Source organism: Solanum verrucosum, unplaced genomic scaffold (genome assembly GCF_900185275.1).
Source record: "Solanum verrucosum unplaced genomic scaffold, falcon-dt-bn FXZP01000220.1, whole genome shotgun sequence".
NCBI lineage: Eukaryota > Viridiplantae > Streptophyta > Magnoliopsida > Solanales > Solanaceae > Solanum > Solanum verrucosum.
The window spans coordinates 134,383-146,058 of record NW_026020308.1 but is presented as its reverse complement, the minus strand read 5'-3'; the positions used below and the strand labels follow the sequence as shown (position 1 = coordinate 146,058).

The window sequence follows — 11,676 nt, the reverse complement described above, 5'->3', positions numbered from 1 at the left end:
AAGAAGTTGGTTCATTCATTCTATTTGAAGCACCAGATCTCCACATAGATTACTACTTTTGTAATGAAAAAACATACAAAGGGATATGAGCTGAACATATAAGAAGCAGTGTCATATTGAAAATTCAGTAGCTAACACAGTTGATTGCAACAGCCATAGATAGTAGCATAATTGCCCGATACGTATGATGATGGGAAGTAACATATACTCGGTGGAATAGTCGAGATGAGCTTAAGAACACGCTGTTATCAAAGAAAACATTTAGATGCTAACACAATTGCAACAGCCATGAGAGATTTGTACAGAGTTTTCAAGGATGATATACAACAGAATGCTACTGCTTCATCGACTTACGTCTATACATACTTACATATGTACACTAAATGGGAAGAATTTTAAAATTCATCAAGCTGTTTGATCAACAAAACTATCTTCTATTCTAGGCAACAATCATCATCGCAAACAAGATCGAGAAGTTAATGGCTGACACCCTACATATCATCGACTCGTTTACAGCATGGCCTATACCAGATACCAGATCACCTTTCATAAACCTTTTAGCTGCCTAGATGTAGCTCGATAGTACAAATTTCAGGGATTGGAGCTGTTAATGTTGCGAGTTAGTAAAACATTTCTGCAAGTCCTGAGCCCGGATAGAGGAGGAGAGTTGCAGTAGATTGACAACCAGCGTAAAATCTAGTTAATTTATGTTGAATCCTCACAATACAAACCACGTTGCAGGACGATCCTCAGAAGCATCTAGGGCAATATATTGAAGTGAAAAAGCCATGAGATGACAAAGGCAAAAACCATGGATGCAAGTAGAAAATTCATAACACGACGTCCATGCCAAAAGCCTCGGGTTTCAGAAAAGGCTATAGGTGCTGCGGATGCTGCAAGAGGGGCTACTGAAGCATTATTGGCTTCATTTGTCTGCACTCCAGCAATGTTCAGTGCATTGGTACCACAGATTTCACAAATTCTGAATCATAGAATACAGTAAATTAGCATAAGTGCATAACCGAAGACACATATTGAGGAATTAATGCGCACACACAAAGGTCATAGGGTAGGGAGAGAAGTCTTTTCACTTCTTCAGCTAATATATTAGTACAACTTTGCACTTCGATCGTCACAGGGGAGGATCTAGTGCGATAAACGTGAACCTAGTAACTTGTATCTAAACTATGTAATTTGTATTAAGAAATTTCTTAAATGTATAAGAATATTTATATTGGTCCGGTTATTGTTGTATATCAACTTGAATCCAAGAAATGAAGTAGATGACAGAAGTATAGTTGCAGTTATAAACGAAACAATATACTATGTGAAAAAGAACATGCGACAAATTTAAAATTACGACGATGATTGCCTTCGATACCTGGTATGGTATGCAGAAGAATTCCAAACATACTATATTTTGGCAAGACCCAGTTCAATAACCTATATTGAAGAACTTCAATATAATGCTTCTATCATTATCAATAGATTTTTTCTGGACATCCTATCACTATAGAAGATAACAAGAAGAAAATGGAATCCTAGGTTGCCCCAAAATATGGATATACCAATTCACGATGAAAAAAAATTAAATGATCACTCCAAACTTAACCAGAACAGGAACAAACCACACCACCGAGCACCTAACGACTTCAGGTTCATAAATTATAATGTCATTGGAGATTAACATACATTCTCACCTTATTAAATCACGTAACCAATAACCATAGTAAATTTTGATGGTTTATTGTAAGCACCAGGTGCATGCGGGTAAGTATTTACCGCCTTTGCACACAAATCTCCAAAAAATCGAAATAACTACTTAACAAACACAAGATCAATGAAGTGGCCCGAGAATGCTGAGATCTCAAGTTCAGTCGCAACGGTGGCAAAAACTCTATTCTTCCAACAATAGAGTCACCTGCAACTTGTGCTGGATGGAGGTAGCAGGCCCCTCGTGAATTAAAATTAGCTAGGTGCACACAAGTTAATCCAGACATCATCAACAACAAACGTAGTGTAATCCCACGGGTCTAGGGAGGGTGATGTGTACGCAGATCTTATTATCCCTAAAGGTAGATAGATTGTTTCCTATAGAACGCTCGGCTCAAGTAAGATATTTTAAAGCAAATTTGAAAAGTAAATACAGTAAGTTGATTCGGACACCACGAAACAAAGTGGGGGGTTGTACTCACGTGTTTCCCTTGGTTTTGAACCAAGTTTCAGCACATTGTTTGTGAGCAGCACCTAAGTCACCTTTGCAAGAACATCCCAATTCAATAGCCATCCCTCCGGAAGTCTCTTGCACTTGATCTCCACCACTACTAATCCCTCCACTTTTCAACAAACTCAAATGACAAATCCTACAATCCTTCTCTTCTTTACTATGCAACTTCATCTCCAATTCACCACACTCCAAATCAATCTCATCATCTGACAAAGAATTATACCCTCTTTGCTTGTTGTCCCTCCTCAGTGGCTGCTGATCACAATATACTGAAATATCATCCATAGAGCCTAAAGGTGAGTGCCAAGATTGGTCAGAATCAGAATCAGTGAAGTGGAAACTCCCATCAGTTGTGGTTGTCTCACTGCTCGCCGCCATGGATGGCCTCCCGCGGCGTCTACGGCGGCGATGACGGCCGGAACCAACATTTCCCTCTGTGTCAGCTTTATTAGCTCCAAGATTAGGCATTTTTCAACCAAAAAACTGTCTTTCAGTTCACAGATTGAGAAAAAAGATGAAGCAATTGAAGAATTTAAGAAAAATCATCAAAATTCAAGATGAGAAGTGTTAAAAGTTGAAACTTTCCAGTACCCATTACCCAAAAAACTGTCTTTCAGTTCACAGATTGAGTAAACAGGGACAAATTGTAGCATTCTTGAGGTTCTGCATTAAAAGTTTGACAATTTTTCAGAACCCCTTATCAAAAATAAATTGTCTTTCAGCACAAAATGAGAAAAAGATGAACTTTTGAAGCATTTCAAGAAACTCTTTTGAGCTTAAAGCTTGAACTTTTGAAGCATTCAAAGGAAATGGCTTCAAGTAACTGCTTCTTAGCTCATAAATTGAGGGAAAAAGAGAAGCTGATTATCAGATCAGAGGCTGAGGAAAAGAGGGAAAAATTGAAGGATTTTAAAGGAGTTGGTAAAAAGTTGATGATGAGAAGCATGGCTGAAATGGTGGAAAGGTTGTGTTTTGAGTATGTTGGAGTAATTTCTTGTCTTTGTTTGTTATCTTTGCTTTTTTCTTAAAGTAGAGAGTAATTGTGACTTGCAATGACAATGGAGTAGAGTTTTTTTTTTTTCTTGTGGAGCACAAAGGACACAATGACAAGGGAGAGGACCCCATTTTCATCTTCTTAGTGAAAAGAATTGCCAAAAGTGTCTTCTCAAACTTAAGTACATGTTTGGATGAAATAATTGTTTCAATATACTCCGTCCGTCCAAATTTATGTGATATAGTTTTGACTTGACAAGTAGTTTAAGAAAGAAAGTAAACTTTTGAAACTTATGATCTAAATTAAGTTATAAATATTTGTGTGAGTATAATTCATTCCACTAAGGGTAAAATTGGTATTTTGAAGTTAAATTGATACTAAATATAAAAATATGTCAAAAAATTTAGACTGACTAAGAAAAAATGAGTCATATAAACTAGGGCAGAGAGAATAATTTTTTCTTGATTTCGATTGTTGAAAATTGGATAACCCTAAGGTACATTCTGTCAAACTGTTGGTACTTCTTTAATTTCAGTTTACGTGAAATCTTTTTTTATATATTTTGTCATACTATTGGGGCCTTTTTTATTTCGGTTTTTGTGGCATTTTTCTTGTTAGATTTTTCTAAAAGAAAAAATGCATTTATATACTTATAATTATAGAAGCGAAATCACAATTTTAATTTTATAATTTTTGATTAAAAAAAAAAGGTAAGTCATATAAATTGAGATAAAGGGAGTATGATAACTACTGAACCCATGAAAAAAAATACTTAGAGCCCATTTGTATTGACTTAAAAAAAAGTAGTTTTTAAATCAAAAATAAAAAGTCAAATTAAAATGACTTTTAAGTCAAACAAATCAAAAGTAGGGGAGACCTACTTTTGGTTTTTGACTTATTTTAAGTCATTTTTACCTTGTCAAATGCTCATAACTTATTTTAAGTCATTTTTTACTTACTTTAAGTTATTTTTTATATTTGTCAAACACTTTAAGAAGTCAAAAACTGATTTAAAAGTAGTAACTTTTAAGCCAATTCAAACACCCTATTAGACATGGGAGACCAACCTGAAGTCGATCAAGGTTAGGCAAAGAATAAAGGTCACTTTAAGAAGGGTTTCCAACCTAGACCATAAAGAATTGAAAATTTTTAAAGGAGCATTGAGATTATGAAGGATGCGATTTACATATATTCTTTTTTCATTGACTAGCTTTTGTTTCAATCGATTTTTCTGATAAGATTCTTAATAAGATAGTAATAAGCGCACTATGGATCTAATAAACATCTAATTGTCATTCAAAGAGTGAAGATATTACCGGTGTTTGAGTCTTCACTAATAGATTAAACAAGCTATTAGGCAAACATCTCAACTCTTTAAACTAAATATATATTATTATTATTTTTTTTAAAAAACATTTTGGCTTTCTAAAAATGACTTCATTTGGTAGCTTTTTTTTATTTTGTTAAAGTTATTAGTGAATAGTTTAACTTCAATCAAAATAAATGTGATTTAGATAATTACTAAACTCGTATAAATCATTAAATTGCTATAGGCACTTCTATCAGTTTAAGCATTTTTTGTATTGATATAATTTATATCACAATATTTATCTAAATGATACAAATAATTTTAAATAATATATCTTATCTACATATGAACACAATAAAAATAAAATAAATGACTTACTTATTTTTGATGAAAAACATTTTTCTCCCTAATAAACAAACCCAATGTTTCAATATTTTTCTCAGCAAATTCTCCCTAATTATTGGGCAAAAACGTAAACGGGTCAAGTACAATATCATTCGGGTCGGGTCGATTTGTACCCTTCAAAACTCCCCCTTCATTCGAAGAAAAACCCTAGTTAAACCCTAATAAACCAAGTATCCTTCCTTCTCCCCCTCTCTCAAATACGAAAAAGAGCAGAAGATAATTTTATCGGTAAATTTCGTCACTTTTTTTATTCATGCTTCTATCAACATGAACATATAGATTCGTAATTCTGCAAATTTAGAATTTTTAAATTTGTAAAATGTCACCATATGCAATGTGTTGTGTAGCAATAGGTTCCACTTAGCATTAATTTGGATGTATACGCACTAGCTACAAATTCAGTAGATTGAATTTGTAGTGATGGGGGTGGTAAGTGTTGTCCCCTTTGTTGGAGAGTTATTTGGTATAATAATTAGCTTAAAAAACTAAACTTTTGTGTATATGTATAAATTGTTGAATCCCATTTGGTGTAGCTAATTGTATTCACTCATTATGGAAGTTTGGATTTTCTTGAATCCCCTTATTAGAATAGTTGGCTCCGTTGGACGAGTTGTTGGTGGGGAGGTGGTAGGTATCTCGTGAAATTAGTTGAGGTGCATCCATGCTGGCTTGAACACTACGGTTATAAAAAAAAGAAGATTTGGTTCTTTCCCCAAGATAGAAGGTCATGATGACTTGGTGTTGTCCTTGCTACGGTTATATAAAAAAGAAAAGAATATTTGGTTCTGCCCCTGTTCTTTCGCCAGGACAGAAGGTCATGATGACTTGACATTGTCCTTACTGTATATATATGGTCAAATAGAAATGCTTATAGATGAGGTATGCAAGGGTAGTTTGTCGGGAAAAATGCATGTGTATTACACATATGAAGTTCAAGGTAGTGTGGGCACTTAAACTTGCTACTTATATAGCAGATTCGCTGTTCAGGGCATAAGGGTATGATGATTGGGCATCATCCTTAGGCTAATGTTTTCTTAGCATATTTTCTGTATGTTTTTCTTTGCATTGGAGAACACTTGTACTTTGACTTTTGTACACACATGCAAACAACATTGAGTTGAAGGCAGTGGTGCGGTAGCAATTGGTACATAAGGGATATTATGATTGAACATCATCCTCACGTTTGTCGGTTTTGTTAGGATAAAGTTCTTTTATCATATTTGTGCTAAGGGCTTTGGTCTAGTGGTAAGACCATAGTTTGTAATTTGTGGGTTAGGCACATGTTCGAATCTTGCTACAGAGAAGCCTGGTTTTTAAGTGGATAGAGAGGAGGGCCCATTATCCACTGAGTTGGAATCGCGCATCACTGGCCCTCGGGATTTCTTGGTTATCAAAAATAAACAAATTTCCTTTAGCATATTTGCCCTTTTCTTTCATTGAGATCAGACCTGCAACTACACTATTTGATCCAAATGCTGTTTTTTGTCTTACAGCTCTGTAATGATGGCTGCTAATAACTTACCAAGAGAAGTGGACGCGGAGCAGGTTCTTTACTTTTGTGATGTGTTTATCATTTTGTCTATGTTTATCTGTAAGGAATAATTCTTTTTGTGTGGTTATCACACATTTGTTAGTAGTTCCACCTTCTAAGTTGAATGCGGGACTTTTCAAGCTAAAAATTTCTAGGTGTTCTTACACTCCCTCTCCCTTTTGCCTTATGTATGCAGATTTTTGGCATGGCTGAGAAGGAGATGGAGTACAGGGTTGAATTTTTTAACAAGTAAGGTGTTCCAAATCATGACTGTTTCAGTCACAAGTCTCTTTAGTAGTAACCTAACAGCACCAAAGAAATCTTCTTGGAGCTCGTAAATAAAATTTTAAGACTTGGTAATTATCCATACAATTCAGTTTTCCTTCTAATTCAGCCCCAGTATTGTTGCATAGTTCCTTCCATCGAAGACATATGTACAAGATTTCTGAATTTGTTTCTTGTTGTGATCTAGACTCACCCATACGTGCTTCAACAAGTGTGTCGAGAAAAAGTACAAGGAGGGTGAGCTATATATGGGTGAAAATACCTGCATTGATCGTTGTGTCTCGAAATATCAGCAGGTAAATCATTCGTAATTTCATTTCAATAATATTTTGTTTCCTTTTGGTGGGAGGATAAGTGTTCTGTTTGCAGTTAAATGAATTTTAATTCAGTAATTTTGAAATTACAGTTGCCTTTGCACTCAAAAGCAGCCGGAAACAATGATCTTCTTCTTCCTTAAATTTTTTGTGTCATGCACTTCTGCAGGACCTCTATCAATTTCTAGGTTTAGATAACAGTTCATATACTTCCAGTTTCTTTCTCGGGGCTGTTAGGTCATTGTGGACTAAAGCAAACAAGTATTATGTTTTCTTTCTAGGCTGTTTGGTCATTGTGGACTAAAGCAAAAAAGTATTAAGTTTTCGAATCAAATAAAATATTCTTACTGAATGATATTTTAGCTTGGGGGCTAGGGTAGAGCCGTAAAGGTCACTAGATGTGGTCACCAAAGGTTTGGGTCGGCTATATGAATTCTCATTTCTTCATCGAAGCTCATATCAGGTCATAATAATAATATAAAGTTGCAAAGAGTACTTCAGTTAATATACAACAGATTTATGAAAAAATCCATTTTATAAAGTTTGAGGGGGTTTGTAATACTCATGCTAGTGTAAGATAGATATTTAGCAGATTTAGTTTAGTCCATAAAAGCTGATTAAAACCTAGAGAGTAATATAGTAAAAATATTTGGACCCTAGTTTGTGGACAAAAGATTTCCCTAATTCTTTTGTTTTTAGGTGATGGTAGAAGAAATTTAAAAAGTAGGCAATTGAATAGTTTAATTTAAAAAGTAGGCAATTGAATAGCGTAGTAGAGTTAGGACCTAGGTAATTAAAACTGGAGTGGAAAATGGGTGGTTAGGTTAATTAAGGCGGTATAAGTATTTCATGATCAACATGCCCAAGTTAATTTGGGTCTTAACAATGAGTCATAACCCAACGCGTACAACTTGATCACACTATCAAATAAGAAAATAAAAATTGAATGGAACAACAAATATTAAGTTTTGTCACTAAATATACTAATAAGTGCAGATTCACTACACGCCGACCGTATCCATAATCTATACTATATGAAAAACATTAAGGCCTTATTGAACTTTTTGTCATTTATTAAAAGACTTTGCAATAGACAAAATTATTATTCACTATTTTCTCAAGTAATTGTTATTTAATTATTATCCTAATATTTAAGACTTGGGAATTATTTTAAGTTATAACTACTCCCTTTGTCTCATTTTATGTGGCACCATTTGACTTGACACAGTGTTAAAGAAAAAAAAGGAAGACTTTTGAAACTTGTGGTCTAAAACAATCCTCAAATATTTGTGTGGTTATAAATTATCTCATTAAGGGTAAAAAGGGAATTTTAAAGTTAAATTATTTCGGTGATATTTTTTTGGGATGGACTAAAAAGGAAAGGGTGCCACATAAATGGGATGGAGGGAGTATTAAATTTTTACTTATTTGTCAGAGGTAAGAACTCCAAATATTTAGTACTTTAAAATTGACTAAAATTTTGTTTCTCAAATTATTTCTTATTTGAACTATATTAAAAGTCCTAAATTTTATGAGTTTTTACATCCTACAAATAAGTAAAGATTTAATAGTTATAACTTTAATTAATTTCTTAGTTCTAAATATTAAAATAATAATTAAATGATAATTATTTGAAGAAAATAGTAAATGATAATTTTGTCTATTGTAGAGTCTTTTAGTGAATTGCAAAAAGTTCAATCAACATTTCTAAGGACCTACATGCCTTAGCATAGATTAGAGCATGTTTGGATTGACTTTTTTTTTTGATAATCGAGAAATCTGTCTGTGACCCGCCCTTATGTTTGGATTGACTTATTTTAAGTATTTTAAAGCCAAAGTAGCTTTTAGAGCCTGTTTGGATTGACTTTTGACTTATAAGTCACAAGCCATTCTTACTTATGTCTTGACTTATTTTTACCATTTTAGCTTAAAACTAAGTGCTTATAAGCACTTGTTAAGGTATCCGAAAGTGTTTAAAGCTGTTTTAGCGTAAAAACACTTAAAATAAGTCAATCCAAACGAGCTCTTAAGCACTTTCTAAGTGTTTGGATAAACTAAAAAAGTGCTTATAAGCACTTAATTTAAAGCTAAAATGATAAAAATAAGCCAAAAACCAATCCAAACAGGCTCTTAATCTTAGCTCATAACTGAAGAAATATTATGAAATACTAGTTTCACTAGCAACTATTATGGCTTCATATTTTTTCTTTAAATTGTAAAAATGTTACAAAAATACTAAATTAGCATTTATTTGTACTACCAGCACTTAATATTTAGGATGTGGTTTGATAGTATCAAAGACAATCTTTGATAAAGTCACTTTCATGAATAATATGTGGGACACACTGATCCTCCAAGAAAGACAACTGAAAGCAATTTTTCATATTTGTAAAGCACTTGAAAATGATAGAGAACAAAAAGTATAAAAAAAAAATTAGAATTCAACTTTTGGAACTAATTGAATTGGCAACTGAGCTTTGATAAAGCATATACAGGTAAACAATAACATCATACCATACCAGTGTAATTCCACAAGAGGTCTTGGGAGAGTAGTGTGTAGATTAGGAATAGAAACTATCAGATTAGGCATGTGTGTGGGGGACTATTACCTACTAATGGCTAGCTCACAAGTGAGGTTGGGGAATTCACACGGGTTAGTGTTGGACATTTCCACAAGTTAATTTTGGATAATGTCTTTGATGGGTTACCTGAGCATAGCCCAAAGTAGTCCACCAATAAAATACATTTGGTTCATGATTAAATCTTAGGCAGGTTGGGTGGGTTATATATTATTGGGTCAATTTTGCCACTCTTGAATTGTGATGACTGATGATGATGCTTGTGCTGATAGAGGGGTTTGAGGATGGTTTTTCATGAGTTTTGAAGTCTTTTTGGGTTTCACAATTGACCCAAAAGTTTACCCGCCAAGGGGAAAATGTATTTTGTTGATGGACTGATTTGGGCAGTCCAAAGTAACCCATAAAAAATGTAGATTCCAAAGAAACTTAGTTGTTACAATATAAGGTTAAAATTGGAAGTTCAACACAAAGAATAATAGAAGCAAGTAGCAATTTCTTTCTAAATAATGCAGGGAAAAAGGAGGGGAATCAGGGTATTGGTGTTGTGAATAGTATTTTGGGGATTATAAATGAATATAAACTATTTGGTCAAACTCAAAGAGCTTTACAATAAGTTTGGACCATCCAACTTGTGGCATTTGGCTTGAAAACGCTTTTGGTGGTTGTCAAACACTAAAATAAACCAAAATACTTAAAAGTTGGTTTGACCTGCACTTTTAAACTACTCACACACCTTCCCTTTTATCTCTTCTGATATGGTAATTTCCCGAAATTTATTGGCACCTTACCCCATTTATTGTTTAATTTATGTGTTTCATTTTTTTGGCCTTTTCCCCCAATCTCTTCTCTTTATTCCTTCCTATTATCCATTAGTTCCTCCATCCCTTTTCATACGGATTTCTTATTTATCCTTTGTCAATCATCACAAAAGTTTCTTTTTATTATAGAATTTTCTAGTTTCTTCTTAAAAATTTCCACAAATTTGCTTATTTAAAAGAAGAATTCTTAACATCTCAAAATGACTCATTTTTCATAGAAGGTTCTAAGTTAGTTACACGAACAATGTAATTTTCTTACTTCATCAATGAATTGTAACCTATAATAGCATGACATTAAATTGCATTGCCTATTAATATTATCCGAAAATTGCCATGTGACTTTTTATTAGCTTGCTACGTGGCTAATATTCAGTATCACTACGTTTAATATAGACAGAAATGCCTGGTAAACACCTCTACTTGTTGCTGCTTGAATAATGTTGTGTAATTGGGCGTGGAGTAATTGTCAAGCGATCTTATTAGTGTTGCTACTATGAATTTTTGGTTTTCTTTCGCTTAAGCTGTGAAGATTATATGTATATATACTTCATAGTATTTTTCTCTCAACCTGTTTTCAACTTGCCCAATTTGACTCAAGTCTCAACCCGTCCATTTGCCATGCCTGCACACTTGGTTGCTTCTCAAACATTATGCTACATTAACGGGGCTCGTGAGTTAGAATACAACTGCAGTATACCTTGTTATCAGTTTCTTTCTTTGAACTATCATACTGGTTTAGTTCTTCCAACTATGTTTCAGATGTCTTGTGGTAATTTTATACTGAAAATGTAGATAGCTTTGGTACACCTATAGTTATCAACGGTTCGAGTCACTTTTTTACTTTCTTTTCAGGTGACAAACATCATTGGTCAGATGCTCTCTAATGGAGGACGACCCATGTGAAATTCTACACCTGATCATATAATTTTTGTTCAAAGAACAACAGTATATCATATTTACTGCTAGTCAGACCTCTTGCATTATATGAGAATCAACATTCTGTTTCCCATTTTTTAAATTCTATTACATTAGACGGTTGGGTTAAGGGGGAAGGAGTACTATGAGAATTATATCGAAACTTGTCTAAAACTTCCCGCTGATACCACTAGACGGTTTGGCCTGGTGAAGAAGGGAGTTGTGTAAAACTTTGATTTTTCTTTTAAAATTTTTGGTAGTGTATTATTTCTTGGTTGATATAGAATAACAGATGGATT

The 11,676-nt window shown here is 33.7% G+C and overlaps 2 protein-coding genes across 2 annotated transcripts; one reads left to right on the top strand and one right to left on the bottom strand.

Moving 5' to 3' along the window:
* Positions 1-241: 241 nt before the first annotated feature.
* Positions 242-3,076, bottom strand: LOC125835047 (uncharacterized). Its single transcript, XM_049514191.1, has 2 exons — positions 2,196-3,076; positions 242-982 (listed from the first exon to the last, which is right to left on the bottom strand). Exons 1-2 carry the CDS (start codon positions 2,693-2,695, stop codon positions 760-762), a joined length of 723 nt encoding a protein of 240 aa, XP_049370148.1. The 5' UTR covers positions 2,696-3,076; the 3' UTR covers positions 242-759.
* A 3,262-nt stretch (positions 3,077-6,338) lies between these two features.
* Positions 6,339-11,676, top strand: LOC125835050 (mitochondrial import inner membrane translocase subunit TIM10-like). The gene is made up of 4 exons (XM_049514194.1): positions 6,339-6,480; positions 6,663-6,715; positions 6,939-7,047; positions 11,315-11,676. The coding sequence occupies exons 1-4, from the start codon at positions 6,436-6,438 to the stop codon at positions 11,363-11,365; spliced, it is 258 nt and encodes an 85-aa protein (XP_049370151.1). The 5' UTR covers positions 6,339-6,435; the 3' UTR covers positions 11,366-11,676.